The sequence below is a fragment of the Lathyrus oleraceus genome, chromosome 6, assembly GCF_024323335.1.
Source record: "Lathyrus oleraceus cultivar Zhongwan6 chromosome 6, CAAS_Psat_ZW6_1.0, whole genome shotgun sequence".
Classification (NCBI taxonomy): domain Eukaryota; kingdom Viridiplantae; phylum Streptophyta; class Magnoliopsida; order Fabales; family Fabaceae; genus Lathyrus; species Lathyrus oleraceus.
In genome coordinates, this window is record NC_066584.1 from 411735538 (window position 1) to 411757207 (window position 21670).

General features: G+C 35.6%; 1 protein-coding gene across 2 annotated transcripts; it reads left to right on the forward strand.

Annotated features, from left to right (window-relative positions):
• Positions 1–283: 283 nt before the first annotated feature.
• Positions 284–21410, forward strand: LOC127091772 (exocyst complex component SEC5A). 2 transcript variants are annotated; one of them, XM_051030472.1, is made up of 21 exons: positions 284–887; positions 3142–3308; positions 3450–3541; positions 5110–5304; positions 5519–5646; positions 5730–5888; positions 6154–6264; positions 6604–6678; positions 7249–7386; positions 7536–7721; positions 7965–8108; positions 9405–9531; positions 9606–9816; positions 15727–15842; positions 15994–16228; positions 17687–17780; positions 18678–18755; positions 18898–18954; positions 19717–19866; positions 20458–20670; positions 20946–21410. In XM_051030472.1, exons 1-21 carry the CDS (start codon positions 510–512, stop codon positions 21162–21164), a joined length of 3273 nt encoding a protein of 1090 aa, XP_050886429.1. In that variant the 5' UTR covers positions 284–509; the 3' UTR covers positions 21165–21410. The 2 variants fall into 2 exon arrangements, with proteins under 2 accessions (XP_050886429.1, XP_050886430.1); XM_051030473.1 differs by having other exon boundaries at positions 720–887; positions 3125–3308.
• The last annotated feature ends 260 nt before the right edge of the window (positions 21411–21670 follow it).

Sequence of the window (21670 nt, forward strand, 5' to 3'; positions counted from 1 at the left end):
TAAACTGAAATAAAAAATAATACCTAAAAAAATGAAAATAAATCTCATATAAAATTTAATAATAATAATAATAATAATAATAATAATAATAATAATAATAATAATAATAATAGTAATAATAATGATGATGATGGTTGTCAAATTAAAAAGAAGAATATAATATATATATATATATATAATATATTATATATATATATATATAATATATATATTATATATATTATATATAATATATATATATATATATAAAAATAAAAAGAAGAAGAAATTTTGCCAACAAAATAATAATCAAAAGGAGAACAAAAAGAAAGAGAGCAAATAAACTGACCAAAAAAAAAGAACATTGAAATTAGAAGATTCTCCTTTGAACATTCTTTCTTTCTTCCTCTTCGGAAGAAAAAGAAAAAATCAGACACAGTGACTCAGATCTAAAATCCACAAAACCACCGCGTCTCTTCTCTCTTCCATTCCGTTCACATTCACCGGCGAAGCAGAGAAGAGTCGAAGAAATGGCGAGCGACAGTGACGAGGACGAGCTTCTCCAGATGGCGTTAAAGGAGCAATCTCAACGAGATCTCAACTATGGCAAATCCTCCTCCAATCCTCGTAAACCCGTCGCCAACTACGTTCAACCTCCGTCCTCTCAACATAAGAGGTCAGCGCCTCCCGCCACCGCGAAACATCCGCAATCAAAAGGCAGAGTTGTTGACGACGACGATGATTCCGAAGTGGAGATGCTTAGTATATCCAGCGGTGACGAGGATAACGTCAAAGATCAGGTTACGACGTCGAAGAATCGGGGTACTGGAAGAGCACCTGCACGGGATGATGATCGGACCTGGGATGGAGAGGAGCCTAGTCGCTGGAAGCATGTTGACGAAGCTGAGGTATGCCATTATTGCTACTGATTAGGGTTCTTGTTCATTCATATATGCCTCACTTTATTCTTTTCAATTTCTTTAGTCTGTTTGTTTTCTTCGTTTAATTGTTCATTTGTTGAAATAACTGATGAATAGAATGTTTAATTGATGCAAATTATAGTTAGTTTGGGGTTTTTCATTTCACTTATATTCTACTGAGTTTGTTAGAATATATTTGGTTATCTATGCAGTGTCTTAGAATATCTTTTATTGTTGGTTTGGTTTCCAAATGCTGTTTTGTTATGAATTTAGATAAATTGGATGCTGCTGTGAATGGTTGCTTGCATCTTCCACTCTGTGCCTCTTTGGTAGTTTCACTTTCTTCTTGGCTGTGCCTTATTCTGGTTTTCTGTCCGAGTTAACTTTCTAGCAGTGTTCAATTCATGTTTCCCGTGTTCCTAAGCTGTTTTTCCAGCTATAATTTTGAAGCCCACATGACTCTTTAACAAACGATCTTAAAGTTTAGGAAACTCTAGCTTGAAAGGAAATGTTATGAGTGTATTTTAATGTTTCCAATTTTTTGTAGTAGAACCAATTGGTCCTTTGGACATGCTTCCTGACTCCATTATGTTTCTATATTTGTTTCCTTATTCGATTAGCATTATTACTAGTAATTGTATTAAGAAGGGAAGACTTGTTGCAGCAGTTGAAATTGTTACAGTGACCTTGGACTACAGGTTTGAATCATGAAATAAGTCTTTTGCAAATGTAAGATAATGTTGCCCAGTATGCAGGTCTAACCCTGCCATGAACCCTTGAACATAGCCATATCTTTATAGCACCACTTTTTAAAAGGTTTCACTGTGATGGTAAACTTGGGCTTTACTAGTAGTTCAGTAGTACTACACCAGTATGATTGATCTAACTCTCGTATAAATAGGTGCTAGTGCTTTGCATTCAGTCATACTAAATCAATCTAATTGTTATATTATTCATCAGTATTTTTCTTTACTTTAAATTCTTTAGAACCTAAACCCTGTGATTTCAATAGGATTTAATGCTATGTTCTGGAAGTGTTTAGCTTCATATTTCTATAAATATTCTTTTTTGAATATTATTCCAATTGCATGAAATGCTAATCGATCTTTAGTATTGTACATTCGGTAACCATAATGTGATAAATTCTAAAACCACATTGAAGAGCAGTTATAATGGTGAAGTATTACAGTTTCACTCTCTGTTGTTTTACTCTATGTTTGACAGCATGCATCTCCCAATATTGTTTTCCTAAAGCAAATAGTATACATGAAGCTAAGGAATTAGTCTTTATTAATTCAATTCTTTCTTGTTCTTTAACGATTATTGTAGTATTGAATTTCTTTGCATTTTGATTTCTTACATCCGTTTAAATAAGAACGCATTGTTTAATGTTTGTACTGATAACAATCCAATTGGTTAAAGAAAAAACCTGAGTACTATTAATATCCCAATGATCTTGGACTTACTAATTAGAAGCATCTTAGATCCTGGCACTATCCTCATTGTAACTAGGGTGAATTTGACCTAATATGTTCTGGAGGGCTGTTTACATGTTAAGTTGAATGCAATTTGATTTATTGGCATCTCATGTTTCCGCACTATATTTGGCTTGTAATTTCTGCTTGTCATTCTTTTTTCTTTTTGTCATTGCTTGTTCTTTTCCTGTTTTAATATACTGTGAGCACTCTTGGAATCTCGGATGGAAATGAATCATGAGCATCTCCCTTTTCATACGCTACATTAAGCATATGCTCTTAAAATTTGGGTTAGGCCTATCTCAACCCCAAAAGCTAGATCTAGAGGTGAGGATTGTCCAAGCATTTTAAGGACTACTTTGACCATAAATTTCTGGAGGTGAGATCATAACAAACTCCCTCACGCTCAAGAGGGGGCATTTGGAGCAAGGACAAGGGTGGAAATAACAACATCCCCTAATGCCTAGGATTTATAGCGTGGACAAATACATGCCCGGAAACACATCTAGATACAATCTTAAAATTTGGTTTAATTCTAATTCAACCCTAAAAGCTAGCTCGAGAGGTGGGATCTCAACTCATGCTACTTTTGCTTTTTCATATTTATTTGTTACTACTTGTTGTTATTAATAGCTTCTTTTGCTTGAAGGATTGAAAGTTTCTGTGCTTTATTCATATTGGTTTTCTTCAGTTAGAATATTAAGCATATTAAATGAAAGTACTTATGAAATTCTGTTTAATTTAATGTAGTTGGGCTTCTTTGACAGCTTGCTCGTAGGGTTCGTGAAATGAGAGAAACAAGGACAGCACCTGTGGCTCAAAAGTTTGTGGCTCCAAAGTTTGAAAGAAAAACTTCTGCAGTGGCTAGGAAGGGGCTTACCTACTTACAGTCATTTCCCCGTGGCATGGAATGTGTTGATCCACTGGGTTTGGGGTAAAGTTCATTGTAATTCTTATCTTGCATTGTGTTTGTTAGTTCTCTTTTTTTTTTTGGCTTATAGCTGGCATCTTTTCCACATTTCTTCTGTTTTCTGAGGGATTAGTCCTTATTGTTTATTGGTATTGGTTTTGACAGGATCATAGACAACAGAACACTGAAGTTGATCACCGAGTCTTCTTCAGATACTTCTCCTAAGACTGACAAGGATCTAGATAGCAGCCTACGTGGTAACTGTCTTTTGTTGTTAGATATTATTTAGCATATTTACGCATTTTTAAAGTCGGTTTATTAATGGCAGTTATATTTTACAATGCAATAATAATATAGTTTTTGCCAATTATGTATTTTGTTACAAGATTTGATTAATAGAAAACAAATGCCTAGGAAGCACTCTTACAATCAACTACATCATATGAGGCATTGCTCTGTATTTAATATAAATGCAGATTCTTTGTACCTCCGTATTTTTCAAATTGAGCGAAGGTTCTATATAAGGAAGGTAAACTGTACATCATAGAGTTCAAAAGATGAAGAAAGTGGAGGAAAATTACCATGGGCTTCACACCTAGGGTTCTCAGGTTCAGGCATTATTGCTGAAAGTGGAATGAAAAATTTGACGACTAGGGTTGTTATCACCTTTTGATTTTTTAATTACTGATTATGCCACTTAAATAAGAGTATATCCCAGAACTTTAGGGGCTAATGAATCCACGACTCAGGACCCGATGTATTAATCAGCCTACAATAAACATGGGCAAAAACCAACATCTGGGGGTAAATTAAGAATATGCTCACAAAACTGCAGGCCATTAATAGATTTAAATAATCCCTTTCCGTAATTGCAATTTAATGGGATAAGATTATGTTTATGGTTTCTTTTTGGTGTTCAGCTCATGGCTATTTCAAGTGAGTGTTCTATTTTTGTGTGGGAAATTTGGTTCATGCAGCAATTAGCAAATAACTGTTTGCTAGTATTTCCTAGATTGGTTGTCTCAGAATTTGGGTTGGGGGTTAATTCATCCCTGCAAAACCGACTTGTAAGGTTAAGATTGACACCATTTATAAACACAACACAAGCTATATCTCTAAGCAATGTGGGACTAAATCCACCCCTTCAAAGCTAACACAATGAAGGTGTTAGGGGCTGCAATGAGGCAAGCCAAAGTGCTCCAATTAAGGCGACTAGGGGCAGACCGCAATTAAGGCGGAAAGTCCAACACACCCTCTCACGCTTGGGCCTCAATGAGGCCAAAGCGTGGACGATGCGGGAAGCCTAACAATAGATCTAGGATAGGCTCTGATACCATCTCAGAATCTGGGTTGGGCCTAACTCATCCCTACAAAACCGGCTTGTAAGATGAGGATTTCCCCCACTTATAAACACAACACAAACCATATCTCTAAGCGATGTGGGACTAAATCCACCCCTTCAAAGCTAACACAATGAAGGTGTTAGGGGCTTCAAGGAGGCAAGCCAAAGTGCCGCAATTAAGGCGACTAGGGACGGACCACATTAAGGAAGAAAGTCCAACAGGTTGGGAAACAAGTATCACCTTTGTCATCATTATTACTGTTCACTAGTATTTTCTAGATTGGTTGGAAAACAAGTATCACCTTTATCATTATTATTATTATTATTATTATTATTATTGTTATTATTATTATTATTATTATTATTATTATTATTATTATTATTATTATTATTATCATTTAGGTTCTCTTTCTGGTTTGCATGTATGTGCTTCTACTTTAGTGTTGACGGTGAGATGATAGTGTCTTTGATGCAACTATACAGAAAAATTGCTGTATTTTTCGGAGAAATTTGATGCAAAATTGTTCTTATCACGGATACACTGTCATACAAGTGCTGCTGATCTGGAGGCTGGCGCATTGGCTTTGAAGACTGATTATAAAAGTCGTACTGAGCAGAGAAAGCAGTTGGTTAAGGACAACTTTGACTGCTTTGTCTCCTGCAAAACCACAATTGATGGTATGGACTTGAGTTTTGCATGCATTCAAACCCTAGTTCGACCATATATATGTCCTTTATTCTTGGGTTAATACTGTTAGGCATCATGCCCAAGTTCACTCTTTCTTTCTTTCTCTCTCAATAGTTTTCTCTGCATGTAGGCAAAAAATTAAAATATTTACAACATCATCACCTCCTTTATTTTAATGTGAAGCTCTTCTTTCTTAATTTACAGATATTGAGTCAAAGTTAACACGAATTGAGGATGACCCTGAAGGCTCTGGGACTTCCCATTTGTATAATATTATTCAAGGGGTTAGCTTGCAGGCTAATCGTGCTTTGAAGCCTTTATTTGAGCGCCAGGTGGGTGATCTCTAGAGTTATGACTGCTATTCTAGATTTTGGAATATGTTAATTATTATTCATGACTTCTATGAGTTTTGTAGGCTCAAGCAGAAAAAATTAGGACTGTCCAAGGAATGCTACAGAGGTTCCGCACACTTTTCAACCTACCAAGTACTATTCGTGGCAGCATTAGCAAGGGTGAATATGATTTGGCTGTCAGGGAGTACAAGAAGGCCAAGTCAATTGCTCTGCCCTCTCATGTATAAAACTATTGTATTGATTTCGACCTTTCTGTAGGTTTCCATTGTATCATTGTTAAAACAAGTTTATCTTAGAGTTTCTTGAAATTCTAGTATACATGCCCTTGAATTTTTGTTCTCAAGATTCATCAATACAAGAGTGACTTCCATTTAGGCATATATTAGGGTACATCATATATGTGGTTTTTATCTGGTTATTGTACCGATTTACTTTGTCATATTCTTTTACTTATTAAAGCTAATACTTCTTGTGGAATTTCTTTAGATTCAGGTAGGGATCCTAAAACGTGTTCTTGAAGAGGTTGAAAAAGTAATGAATGAGTTCAAGTCTATGCTTTTCAAGTCTATGGAAGATCCAAACATAGATATAACAAACGTGAGTTGTCAATCTCTTCAGTTTGCTAGGAATTACTTGAAAAGAAGCTTTGACATGCAAACAAGATTGCATTTCATTATGTAGTATCTTTGCTTGTTGGGACCCGTGATGCTATGATTGTTTCCCATCTTACTTTGTTGCTACTATTTTACTAATGTGCTAAAGGTCCGAATAAGAATTACTACTAATAGTAGTAAAAACAAATTCAGTAAAAATGGACTATTTACAACAGTATTTTATGTGTTGTTGATATGGTGATCAAGTTAGAGATTGGTTGTAGTAGCCTTAGTGTTTTTCTGCATGCAAGGTGATTCTAATACATGTTTGCTCTTCATGTAGCTTGAGAATACAGTGAGGTTATTGATGGATTTGGAGCCAGAGTCAGATCCTGTATGGCACTATTTGAATATACAGGTTGAAAAATCCTATGCATGTTGTGTTTTTAAGCACTTGTAATTTTGTTTTCATATTTCATGTTAGAGTTGTTTGACCATATAATGTATACCAAAAAGTATCAAATAGTAAGGAAAAGAATGCCAATTGCTGGGATGTTGCTGCTGGTACTGTTATTCTTAGGAACCCAAGATTTGAATTCCAAAGAAAGAACAATTTTATTAAGAAAATAGGAGAGGAATCTCTCCTCCAAGGGTTTTCCCTTCACAGTAGAGTTGTTACTTTATTCACAAATGATTACAATATTTAATATTCACTCTACATTGTAACTAACTAACTAACTAACTTCTATAACAACTCTTAACTACTTTAACTATAATTAACCATTATTCTATATCCTAACAATCATAGACCTGTGTAAAGACTAAGAATCATGATTTGTACCCTCTTTCCCATTAATTTTATTTTTGTTGGGTACAACTTCCTATTAGTTATTTGCCCCTTAAACTAAAAATATTTTAGAGCTTGTCATTTTCGCATTCCAAGGGATGGCCAAATTGCTGAGTCCATTGGATGTTTTTCTCTTCACAGAATCAGAGAATACGTGGTTTACTTGAGCAGTGTACATTAGACCACGAGATCAGAATGGAAGATTTGCGTAGCGAGTTGCATGAAAAGGCTCTTTCTGATGCCAGATGGAAGCAGATTCACGAAGAACTGAACGAACCTGTAGGTGCAAAATGTCATTAAGCTAGATTGTAAAATGGTTGAATTTTTATTTATTTTTGAACTCGGTATCCGACTTAGGGACCGAATAATTCGGGGTACCAATTCCTTAACTTTTTCTTTTTAATATTCTTTTCTATAACTATTGTCAGTCAGATATCAACAACTCTCTCGGTAATACTTATCCTGCGGTCCAGTCTCATCCAGTAGATCTAACCGGCGAAGAGGTGGATGGTCTAAGGGGAAGGTATATCCGGAGATTAACTGCTGTAATCATCCATTATATACCAGCCTTCTGGAAGATTGCACTCTCCGTTTTCAGTGGAAAATTTGCTAAGGTAGTATGAAAAACTTTTAATTTGGTGTACGCATATGCATTAGCAATTTAAGGCATGTTTTCAAGTTTTCAATTTCTCTTTCTCTGTAATCTTGGCTCTATTGGATTCGTCTGGAAACACATTTAGTATCTTGTGTTTGTATTTTACCATTCTATATTTCTTATTTCAACATTGTTTATTTTCTTGAGTTTTCATACATAATTACATCCCACTGTATTGTTGTGGAATCTTGTTCTTGTCTAGTCTTCTCAAGTTCCCACAGATTCAAATTCCAATAATTCTGCAAATAAAATTGAAGAAAAAGCTGGAGATGGGAAATACTCAAGTCATTCCCTTGATGAAGTTTCCGCAATGATATGCAGCACAATATCACTGTATGGAGTCAAGGTAATTGTGTTCACATGCCTCTTTTTTCCACTATAAAAATGTTTTCCCCACTTAATGGTCTATTTATAGTGAATACGGTTAATCTTTATTGTTTATACTGTAGCATTATCTTTTGGCATTTTATTTTTGGTTAAATATATTCTGTTCCCCCAAAATATGACATTTTTGTATTTATTCCCTATTTTAATTTCTTCGAATTTAGTCATAAAAGTTCAAAAATCACATATTTTTAGTTTTTGAAAAGCACTAAAAGTACTATTTTTTGGGTTAAATGTAGAGACTAAATAAATAAAATTTAATTAGGGACTAAAACTACAAAAACATCATACTTTCAGAGATTATATTTAATCCTTTTGGCTATGAAAATATGTTTTTCCCACCTTGCAGTCTCTTTATAGTGATCACTGTTTCTCTTTATTGATTATAGTATAGAATTATCTTTTGGTTTTTTATTTTGGGTTAAATATATTTTTGTCCCATAAAACGTGACATTTTGGTATTTATTCCTAATTTTAATTTCTTAAAAATACAAAAATCACGCGCCCTAGGTTATTGGAAAGGACCAAAAACACTATTTCTGTTAAATGCAGAGACTATAAATAAAATTTAGTTAGGGACTAAAACAACAAGAACATTATATTTTGGATATCACGGGGATTTGGACTCTTTATGGGCTAGAAATGTTTGCGCAGTTTTGAGTTTAATTTACCTGAATTTGCTTATCAATTTTTTTACCAGAACTTACTTATCAATTTTTTACCCGAACTTACTTATCAATTTTTTACTCAAACTTGAGTCTGACTATTGAAGCAAACAATTTATTTGATTTTACATTAAAATGGGACACACAATGCAAATTTACATAAAAAGATTGCCCTGAGCCTAACAAATATATTCTGTTAGTGCTATAAGTCTGGTTAGTCTTCTGAATTTAACCTAGATAACTAGTTTATTCCGGCTAATTTTTGCAGCTTAACTCCCTCGGATCTCACTATATCAGTCCTAGTTGTTATATTTGAAAGCCTATTTTCATAAACATATGGTCATAGGGATGCCTACATGATATGCCAAATCCTAATTCAGTTATTTTGAGAAGTGTTAATTGCAAATAGTTGATTTGTCAACTAGACAGGAATATGTTTTTCTCATTTTTCCTATTGGCTTTGCATGCATTGCTATATGCCAAAGCCTAATCTAGTAATTTAGAGAAGTGTTTATTGCAACATGGTTGATTTGATAAATAGAAAGGAGTTTATGGTTTTGCATACAAATCCTGATAATCTGACATTGGTGCAGGTCACTACCATTTTTCATGATCTAGAGGAATCAAATGTCCTCCGGTCCTACATGAGTGATGCCATTGAAGATATATCTAAAGCATGTGCAGCATTGGAATTGAAGGAAGCAGCTCCTCCGGTTGCGGGTATCAAATTAACTAAATCTAAAAGTTATTGTGATCTGTTAATATTCTGAGTGTTTTCTTTCTTTTTGATCCAGTTCTTGCTCTGCGAGCACTGCAACCAGAGATTATAAGGATTTATGTTCTAAGGCTTTGCTCTTGGATGCGAGCATCAGTTGAAGAGGTGTCAAAGGATGTGTCATGGGTTATTGTTTCAATTCTTGAAAGGAACAAATCCCCATATGCAATCTCTTACCTGCCCTTAACATTCCGTTCAGCTGTAGCTTCAGCAATGAACCAGATCAATTTGTAAGTCTAAATGAATATAGGATTTGATATGGGTTTTTGCCTAGGTTGTCAATAGCACGCTATAGCAGAGCAGTGTAGCGGTGGTAGGGTTCGGCGCAACGCTTTTGGCCTGTTAGCCGCTGTCAACAATTGCAGCTGTTATGGCTAATTTCGGCGAACTTGTGGCCCCTTACTACTATTGTGTCTATTCTTAGGGTTTTGGGCAAAGTTCCTGAAATCCCTTGTTTTAAACTGTTAAGGGTCGGTGCTACACGACGCAACCTGGGATTAACAACATGCCTTTTGCTCAATGAAAATCAACTATGTTTTCATATTCAAAACCTGGCTTATTGTCGTTTCACCTTTTAATTTGTTAATGCTCCATATGTCTGGTCATTAATTACTCCATTCGTTCCTTTTTAGGTGTCGTTTTTTTTTATATTCCATGTTTCTTTTTAATTGCCGTTTTTAAAATTTAAAATAGTATTGATTATAGTTTTGTCAAAATTACTCTTAGGGTTTATTATGGAGAGAAAAAAGTAAATTGAGATAATAAATAGTTAAGGATATATTACATGTAAAATGAAAGTTATTGTTTAAAAAGTAGCAACAATTGTTAGTATTAGCTTCTCATTATGTGGAAAAAGTCAAAATGACAATTAAAAAGGAAAGGATGAAGTAGTTAATACAGTTAGTATTTGGGGAATGCAAAAAGCCATAGAGCTCCTCTGACTCCAAATTTTGGATATTTATGATTTTGAGAAGGAAGCCTTAGATTCAGTCGTTTAGGATGTAGGCCAATAATGCTTTTATTGCCTCCGTTGATATTTGTAAATATATGGTGTTAAAGATATTTGTATATAGAATAGTCCCACATCGACTATATCATATAGTTAGTTGTAATCTCTCAATATATAATAAAATTTCTGTAGTGCTTTTCAAAATACATAGTTTATTCAAATGTCTTTTGGTCTCTTGTATTTTAACATGGTATTCAGAGCCTATTGAGAGTCAACCCTTTACCGTGCTTTACCCAGTTGATCCACTGTCTTCCGGTGAGAAATTTTTGGCAAACTATGTCATAACTCCGGCTGCCTTCCATACACGGTCGTAACTCATTTCGACATCAATTTTCAAAATTCTTCAGTCACCACCGCACTGCCCCCGCCGTCGCGATTGTTCCTGACGACCTTCTATCAAACTAAGCCTACCGGCAGAAGCGCCTCCTATGATCCAGCAGTTCTCCACTTTTCACCGGCAGAAATCTCCGCACGCGCCACCTCCGTCTCTGCGCGTGCCGACACCTGATCCGCACGTGATAGCATGTCCGACGGCCGATCCCAAATTTTTTTCCGCCACCCCACTCTCCACAGTGCAACTGTTTCAGATTCGCTCTCAGAGTTTATTTTTCACTTGTGAAAAATTGTGATCTAGTTCAAACAAAGCCTTTTTCACTCGGTTCACGTGGTATTTTCTCTCTTTAGATACTCATGGTTACTCCTCATAACTTTATGCCAAACTACATTGATTTTCTCAGATGGTATCAGAATTATCAAAACTTAGATTCTACTGCTTCGGTAGCACACACTGGTAATTCATCTGTTTGTCTCTTTCAATCATCTTCTCATGGACCTTGAGTCTTTGATGCTGATGCGTATGATCATGTTACTGGTAATAAAAATATTTTCTCTTCCTTCTCTACATCTGGTTTCTTACCTACTATAACTTTTGCCAATGGTTCTCAAACCCTATCTGAAGGAATTGGTACTATTCAAATTCTACTTTCTCTCTCTGTTACTTCTGTCCTCTATGTATCTAATTGTCCATTTAATTTACTCTCAGTCAGTCGTTTAACTCGTTCTCTTGATTGTAGTGTCACCTTCACTAACAATAATGTTACCCTGCAGGATCGAAGTTCAGGACAGACGATTGGTGTCGAATGTGAGTCTCAAGGTCTTTATTACCTCTTAGTGTCATCTCAGACATGCTCAGCCAATGATTCTCTACTCACTATCCATGCTCAGTTAGATCATCCCAGTCTTTCCAAACTACATAAGTTGGTGTCAAACTGATCGAAGGTATCTAATTTGCATTGTGAGTCGTGTCAGTTAGGGAAACACACTCGTGGTCAGTTTCCCAATCGAGTCAATAAACGAGCTTCGTCCCCTTTTGCTTTTAGTTCACATCTATGTTTGAGGTCCCTTACGTACTGTCTCTACTTTTGAGTCTAGGTATTTTGTCACCTTTATTGATGATTTTTCACGTTGCACGTGGTTATTTTTAATGAAGAATAGATCTGAATTATTTTCTATTTTTGAACAATTTTATTAAGAATTAAGAACTCAATTCAATGTGTCTATCCGTATCTGAAGTGACAATGCCCGTGAATATTTATCCAAACAATTTCAAAATTTTATGTCATGCAATGGTATTCTCCATCAAACATCTTGTCCTCACACACCTCAACAGAACCGGGTAGCCGAACGCCAAAATCGGCATCTCGTAGAAACCACTCGGGCCCTACTTCTCCATGGTAATGTTCCACTTTGGTTTTGGGGGAATGCTATACCTAACGACATGTTACCTTATAAATCGCATGCTCTCCTCTGTCCTTAACAATAAAATTCCTCATTTAATCCTTTTTCCCAATTCTCCACTTCATCCAATTCCTTCCCGAGTCTTCGGGTCCACATGTTTTGTACACAATCTCTCTCCTCGTCTTGATAAACTACCAGCTCGATCACTAAAGTGTGTCTTTCTTGGTTATCATCGATTCCAAAAAGGTTATCGTTGTTATTCACATACTCTACAACGATACCTCATATCGACCGATGTTACCTTCTTCGAGGCTGCTTCATATTTCGAGTCCAGTCACGTAACTCCAGAATCCATTCAAGAAAGTATTCGACACCTTTTCCGACAGTTATTAATGTCCCGTCTACCATTATCTCCCATAAGTCTATGACTCTTGATCCCCCCACTTCTCGACCACTTCAAACATATCACCGTCGTCATCCAACGCCTGTCGTCTCTGTCCCTGAGGTCATATCTGTCCCTGAGGTCATTGCAGACTCTCCTCCGACGTCTCCGCCATCATCGAATGAATCCTGCAACCTTAGTCCGATCTTCCGATTGCCCTTCGAAAAGGTATACGTCAAACACGAAATCCTTCTCCACATTATATTGATTTATGTTATCATCGTCTTTCCCCTTTGCTGTATACTTGTTTGCCTTCTTTGTCTTCTGTTTCTATTCCTAAAACTCCAGGTGAAACATTATCTCACCTTGAGTGGAGGCAAGCAATGATGATGAAATGTGTGCTATTCAAAGCAGTGGTACTTGGGAACTGGTTCCTCTATCCCCTGGAATATCATTAGTAGGTTGTCGTTGGCTTTATATAGTGAAAGTTGGTCTAGATGGTAAGATTGGTCGATTTAAAGCTCGCTTGGTAGCCAAAGATACACTCAGATATTTGAATTGGTTTATAGTGATACCTTCTCGCCTGTAGCCAAGATGGTATCTGTTAGACTTCTTCTAGCCATTCAACATTGACCTCTTCATCAACTTGACATCAAAAATGCTTATTTACATGATGATCTTGAAGTGGAAGTATATATGAAGCAACCATCTGGGTTTGTTGCTCAGGGGGAGTCATCGAATATGGTGTGTAGGTTACACAAGTCTCTTTATGGTCTTAAGCAATCTCCGAGAGTTTGGTTCGGCAGATTCAACACTGTAGTACAACAGTTTGGTATGGTCCGTAGTGAAGCTGACCATTCTGTTTTTTATCGTCACTCAACCTAAAGGTGTGTTTATCTTATTGTGTATGTAGATGATATTGTCATAACTGGTAGTGATCTGCAGGATATACTCCAGTTAAAACATCTATCAAATCAATTTCAGCCAAAAGATCTTGGTAAACTCCGCTATTTTTTGGGTATTGAGGTAGTTTAATTAAAAGATGGTTTGGTGATTTCTCAGCGTAAATATGCTATGAATATTTTGGAAGAAATAAATTTGTTGAATGCTAAATCAGCTGATACTCCTATGGATCAAAGTGTCAAACTACTACCCAATCGGGGGGAGCCTCTATCTGGCTCAGGAAGGTATATGAGATTGGTTGGAAAATTGAATTATCTCACGGTCACTCGTTCAAACATTTCTTTTGCAGCTAGTGTGTAAGTTAATTCTTAAATTTCTCTTGTCAGGAACACATGGATGCTACCATCCAAATTCTGAGATATATCAAATGTGTTCCAGGAAAAGGTCCAGTGTATGAAGATAAAGAACATACTCAGATAGTTAGACACTTTGATGCTGATTGGGCAGGGTCACCCATTGATAGACGATCCACCTCTGGGTATTGTGTACTTGTTGGAGGAAATCTTATATCCTGGAAAAATAAGAAACAAAACGTAGTTGCAAGATTAAGCGCCGCGGCAGAGTATAGGGCAATGACAATGGCAACATGTGAACTTATTTGGTTAAAACAGTTGCTCAAGGAACTTCAAATTGAAGAAGTAAGATCAGTGACATTTATTTGTGATAATCAAGCTGCATTGCACATTGCTTCAAATTCAGTCTTCCATGAGAGGACCAAACATATTGAGATAGACTGTCATTTTGTCAGAGAGAAGATCGAGTCAGGTGACATCGTCACAAACTTTGTCAACTCTAATGATCAATTGATAGACGTGTTTACAAAATCCCTGCGAAGCCTTCTAACTAATTATATATGTAACAAGTTTGGTGCATTTGACTTATATGCTCAAGCTTGAGGGGGAGTGTTGATATTTGTAAATATATAGTGTTAAGGATATTCATATATAGAATAGTCCCATATCGACTATATCATGCAGTTAGTTGTAATCTCTCTCTATATAATAAAGTCTCCGTAGTGCTTTTCTAAACACACAGTTTATTTAATGTCTCTTAGTTTCTTGTATTTCAACAACCTCAAATAAGATGTTTCACATAATGACATTTTAGGCTTGAAATATGAATACTCAAAGGCTCAATATACTCTGTTTTAAGTTGACTAGATTATGAAGAATCTGGGTGACTAGAATCAAACTCATAAATACTTCCGTATGGAGGTTTTAGCATCATATCCAAGACCACCTTGCCCAAGAATGATTTTATATATCTGGTAGCATTCATGTCAGTAAAGATTTTATGAAATTATTTTTAGGTAACACATTAGAATGCTTTCATATAGGCTCTAAACACTTTGCTGATAGGATTTAAGTTATATTTTGAAGAATTTTTTGACAACATGCAGTTTGCTGAAAATAATTGTTGAACTATTTTATGAACCCTGTTCAGAATAATGCATTAAGTAATGAATCTATAGCCACATCCATTGCCCAAGATATGATACTATGTCCCCGTGTTGGGCATTATTCAGCAGATACATGAAACAAAAATAAGATGCAGGAAAAACCTGGCAATCGGATAATGAAGCGGATGATCAAGTTCATTTTTCCTCCATTTAAACATGCAATGCCATGTTATGGCATAACAATTGCATGCATCAAAAGTGAGTGTGTTGTAAAGTGACTTGTCCAACAACTCCCAAACATATCTCAATAGATGGCACCATCTACATGAGTTGGTGCCACAAGGATCTAGCAAACTTCAAAACTCAAATTTAGTGAAACAATTTACAGCAAAGTATTTTATTTATTCTAATGTTCTTTTTTCAAATCCTTTTGATAGTACTGCATGATTTGCTGAACTTTTTTTATAATGGTATATCTATTGATTTTCTTCTAACATACCTAGCCATGTCAATGCATGTTTTGTTTGGTAGTCTTTTCAGTAGTTACCTTTTAAATGTTCTCCTGGACAGAATTGGTTCCTAATTTTTCTTGTCTTGATATGTATTATATCTATCAATTGGTGTTAATATTTTTAAAATGATACTTTCAGGATTCTTCGGTCCTTAAGGAATGAGGCAACAAAATCAGAGGATACATTTATCCAACTTCAAGAAATTCAAGAATCTGTTAGACTTGCATTTTTAAACTGTTTCCTTGATTTTGCTGGTATGCTGAATTAGTTTGCTTAATCTTTCACTCTATACATCCTTTTTAGATAAAGAAATAAAATGAAATAAAAGCAAGACCGTGAAAGGATGATATAGTGTCGGAACATTTGAATTTTCACTGACAATTGCCTTTTATGGTCGACTGTCAGGTAATTTAGAGCGTATTGGAATTGAACTAGGCCAACATAGCTCACACGAAGAAGGCTCCCATTTACCTAATGGATATACACATGAAGTAGAAGAAAGTGCACCATCTGATTTTGGAGGGGGCGTTTCTGATCCCCATCAACAGTTATTAATTGTACTAAGCAATATTGGATATTGCAAAGATGAACTGTCTTACGAGTTGTATGATAAATATAGACATATCTGGCAGCACTCCAGGTACATTGTTATTGTTAACATAGATATTTTGCGGAGCCCATATTATATTTCCCTTTTTAGGGCTTTTCTGTCTTGGGATATTTAAAATATTTTATTTCAATAGGATTTATACAAAGCTTATTCTAATCCAATTTTACCTCTTAGAATTTGGTCTAACTCAACCTCTAAAGCTAGCTCATGAGGGTGGGGGCTGCCCTCTGCTTATAACCCACTTTTCATACCATATAACTATCAAATGTTAGACTCTCAACAAACATCCCTTACGACCAGGTCCTGCTGATATGGAACGTGGTTCAGGTGATTTGATGATGGAACGTGGTTCAGGTGGTTTGATGATGGGTGTTTCATCATATTTACAATAGACTCAGATACCATCTTAGAATTTGGGTTTGGGGCTCAACTCTATAGTCTATCTAATGGGGTGAGGTTGCCTCCCACTTATAACCACTATTTTAGGCCATATCACTATTCAGTGTGGGACATTAAGAATCTCAACACACCCCCTGTCAGGATTCAGTATATGGAATGTAACTAGGTCGCTTGATTAGGGTGGCTCAATGGATCTAGGACAAGCTGCGATATTATATTAGAATTTGAGTATGGGCTCAATCTCAAAAGCTAGCTCTCATGGCATGAGAGTTGCCCGCCACTCATAACCCACCATTTAAGTCATTATCATTATACATTGGGGAACTTATCACCAAAGGATTTGGTCGTACAAAGTTTATTATAAGTAAACATACTTAGACACAGTTTCTCAAGTCATCTAGAACCAATTGTTTCTCAAGTCATCTAGAACCAATTGTTTCTCAATTCTTAATTCAAATTGGCATTAGTGTCTATTCTAGATCTATTATAGGACCAAGATTTCTGTTATTCCCCCCACATTTATCCACATTCTAAATGTCTGAGCCCGAGCCTGCGGGCGTTTGTTTGGATCTTTGTTACTCCATCTGCATTAGTCCATCTTTCAAATGTCCAGTCCTGAGTGTTATGGGACGTGTTGAGTGTTCCACGTCTCCTAACAAGTACCACTAATCCAAACACAGCCTTAAGCTCGGTTTTCATATTTCTTTATATTTTATAATTTGTTGCTTCATCAAATTAGGATTAGTGGGGTCTAACAATTATCATGACTAGCTTCCTTCTTGACATAAATAAGGGTTAGTGTCGAGTCTTTTGTATATTTGCGAATGGTCTAACTCTATAAAAATTGACTGCTGAGAGGGTTTCTCTCAAGCAACCCAAATAACTCAACTGCAGTAATTTTTTAACTGATTAAATTTATCCTCTTCTATCGTGCCTATGTCACTGACTAAATCAAAATATTTTAACCGACTCAGTAGGCTAAAATATTTTAATAAAACATATCTATCACACTATACGCGTTTTATTAAAATACTTTAGCATACTTTGTATTTACTAGTACATTCTGATTCTTGATTTCCTTTACTTCAGGGGGAAGGATGAAGGCAACAGTGATGTACAAGATCTTGTAATTGGTTTCTCAGGACTTGAAGAGAAGGTCCTTGAACATTATACTTTTGCAAAGGTAATTAGAAAAATGCTGCTCCCATCCTCTAAATTTTAACTGGGAAGGAAGTAGAAGATATAGAGGATATTAGAGTTATAAGAGATTCTTATTACTTTTTTTGTTTGTGAATACCATTGTAATTATTGATTTTTCAGAAAGAAACTTTTCAGAATTGTATTATGTTTAACAATTCTCATGATCGGTTTATGGAAAAGCATCAGTTGGAATAAAAGGCATTGCCTTTTGCTTCTTAAACATTAAGGTGTTGCATTATTCTGCATAAAATGATTGTAAGGTTGTGCGGTGATGGATAGTAGTCATAAGTTTCTCTTCCTCCAGGTGTACTAGCTTGTATTCTGCGCAGCTTAGTATTCTGCTAAATTTATGCAGCTATAAATATCAAGTTAGCTAATACCAGTATTAGTCTTTATTTAGTTTTTTATATTGGACATAACTCATCCTTACAAAATCGGTTCACTATATATAAACTCATTTCAGACCTTGTCTTTCTTCTATGTGAGACTCAGGTTTTTTTCAATACACCCCTCATTCCCAACAATACTATTGGACTTGGTGTGTGGATTTAAACAGTAGGTGACCCAATCAATAGGTTTTAATACATATTAAATCTAATTCATCCTTACCAAATCGGATGGTAAGATTAGAGGTGTCACTCTTTATAAATTTATTTAAGATCTTATCTCTATTCTATGTGGGATTTAGGTTCTTCTCAATAGTCTTAAAAAACATTCGAAATCAGACTAATACTGGTCCAGAATAAGAGACTGTTTATTCTGAAGCAGGAAAGACACTGATTGTAAATTAGTAATAGGTATACCATTTCTTGTTCAAAAAAGCTGCACTCTGCAGTCTCGAATTCACTATTCAATAGACTGACACTTGTGTTCTCATCAGGCTACGTTGATCAGATCTGCCGCGACGAGTTATCTGTTGAATTCTGGCATTCAATGGGGTGCAGCACCTTCAGTAAAAGTGAGGACCCTAGCAACAATAGTGTTATTGTAAATTTGACTGCTCTTATTATCTGTTTTTGTTTCCGTCCAAAATTATTTTCATTTGATTTTGGAAAATTATGTTTTAATATGAAATTCCATTTTATCCTGGTTTCTTTCAGGGTGTCCGCGATGCAGCAGTAGAGTTGCTTCACACATTGGTAGCTGTGCATGCAGAGGTAATTATTGCACGTGATAAGGGATTCAAACTCTACACTTTTTTAAGATGCAAAAGATAAGTTTTATTTGAAGGAAGAAGATATATAAAGCATTAGTCTTGATTGAATCTTGATACGATATCATCCTTAGAAATGTGAAAAATCTAGCAACGGATCTCTATATATCTGCGAAGAGATTTTTTAAACCATACATCATGTGCATAACTCCACAAAGCCATGAAGGTACTGGTGTAGCAAAAGCAAACCTTGTGATTGGATGTTTTCGTTTAAGGTCGAACATTCTTTTCCATCCAAGGACACCAAAAGACTGGTATCAGATAACACAGCCTTATTATACTTACTCTATCTGGACAAGATATGTGAAAATGCTAAAAAGGAATTACTCCAACTTTGATTATCTGTCGGAGTTTTACTTGATTTATTAAAAACTTTCTTCCAGTTATACCTAGATGTTGCTTGGTGTAGAAAAACATGCTCCTAGTTTGAAGTAGATTATTGAATCTACATACACATCAGGACTGCTGACCTGATACCTTGGCGTATGTCAAATGGATTTTGAAGAAGGAATATTGTATTCAGATTAGCTTTACAATTTGTGTGGACCTTGTTTGAGTATTGTAGTCACAAGAAGATCCTATTCCTTGCTAAACTTAGTTTCTTAAAAAAGTTTGAACAATATCTGATCTGCACTAGTTAAGAAAATAATTTTTCCACTATATTTGCTTAATAGTAGACTGCTGAGGTGAACTGTTTTTGTCATAGGTTTTTGCCGGTGCTAAACCTCTCTTGGATAAAACACTTGGCATTCTCGTGGAAGGCTTGATTGACACGTTCATCAGCATTTTTCACGAAAATGAAAGCACAGATCTTAGGTTACTTGATACAAATGGATTCTGTCAACTCATGCTTGAGGTATGTTTTATTACTGTGGCATATTAAGACTTACACGATACTAGACATGCCATATGAAGCCCTCATTGAAGTTCCTGGCATGCATTAACCCGCTGCCCCCTTAGATTTTAGAATCTTAAAGCTTCTGCAAAATAATCAAATCTCTAATTTTTTGATATGTTGCTTTGAATAGGTTCTGTAAAGAAAATTATTTTAAGAAAACTACTTTTTACAATTGTAACCAAATGTCTGAGTTACACAATATCTCTCAATATTATAATTATATTCTTTCTTACACAACCTAGACAAGCTCTCCCATTTCTCACTGATCTTTCCTAGTTAGAGGTTGTTAGAGATACATCTAGTTAGTTAGGAATGGCAGCATCCGTCATTCCTAACTAACTAGATATATCTCTATATATAACATTAGTAATCCAAGTTAGTAGTACTAAGTGTTCTCTTCATGACATTATTTTCAATAGATTTGCTATAACATGAGGTGCTTATATCATTTATATTTCACGGCCTTTACCTGCAGCATTTCTTTTGATGCGATGATTAGTAACTTCATTTCAAACTCTTTTCTTGATTAACTGACATGTATTCCTGCAGCTTGAGTACTTCGAGACGGTTTTAAATCCATATTTCACATCTGATGCAAGAGACTCCTTGAAGTCTTTACAAGGACTACTTTTGGAAAAAGCTACGGAGAGTGCGACTGACGTTGTTGACCATCCAGGACATAACCGTCGGGCAACTCGTGGTAGTGAAGATGCAATTGCAGACGATAAACAAGGAACAACTGTATCACCAGACGAGCTCATTGTAAGCAACTGATTAATAATATTATTCATTTAATCTGTCTGAATTTTGAGAATGTTTATTAAATGAGTGATTATGTTGTTCCCTTGATTTGTGCTGGGGTGATGTAACTGTTGAGACATGTATTTCCATAATGAAAATGAGGTTTATTTTGATGTTTCTATATTTTGAAAAATGATTGTATGGAAAAGATTTATATTGGCATCTAGTAAAATATTTATATGTTGAGTTCTTCTTCTAATTTTAACTGTCGTAAACCTGTATATTGTGCATTTCAGTCTCTTGCACAGCAGTACAGCTCAGAGTTCCTTCAATCAGAACTTGAGCGGACGCGGATTAATACGGCATGCTTTGCAGAATCTATTCCTTTGGACTCTGTGCCAGAAGCGGCCAAATCTGCCTACTCTCCCTACAGGAACTCAATGGATTCTCCTAGCAGATCCTCCAGAGGTACATATAATACTGGATCCTCAAATTTCTCACGGCAAAGATATTGATGAATATAAACTAGCACCTTATTCTTTTAGTTTGTTTGCCTATTATGTATTTAATGTTGTATATTTTTGTTTTTGTAGTTAATGACAAGTTGTATTCTTTGCCTTGTTGTCATTTCTTCTCTTTGTATGTAAAGGTGGATGACGATTACCACATTTTAATAAGTTTTGGACTGTATGTCGGCACAATAAGCCATAAGTGCACTCAGTTTTGTCATTTGGGATTTGAAGGTGGATGATTTGTTAACAGTAATGATCCCACGATAAGAATGAATGACAACTATGCCAGTTAGAAGAAGAATAACAAACTTAGGGGTAGATAGAGAAGAAAATGCAGCATAATAGAAACTATAATTATGTGACAATTGCATTTGTTAATTTCTTTTAAACAAAGTTTGAACTTGATTGTTAGGAAAACTTAACCCCATCATCTTGAAACCCCCAAAAAAGAGCTGAGAAGCCTACATCTTCTAAATCTTAAAATCCCTTTCTTCTTATAACTTCGAAGG

What these genes read in the sequence shown, in the direction of transcription:
- LOC127091772 (XM_051030472.1), top strand. Translation starts at nt 510, where the DNA reads ATGGCGAGCGACAGTGACGAGGACGAGCTTCTCCAGATGGCGTTAAAG. An exon ending in GCAATGAACCAGATCAATTT is followed by an intron (nt 9,817 to 15,726) that starts GTAAGTCTAAAT and finishes TGATACTTTCAG; the next exon opens with GATTCTTCGGTCCTTAAGGA. An exon ending in TATCACCAGACGAGCTCATT is followed by an intron (nt 20,671 to 20,945) that starts GTAAGCAACTGA and finishes TGTGCATTTCAG; the next exon opens with TCTCTTGCACAGCAGTACAG.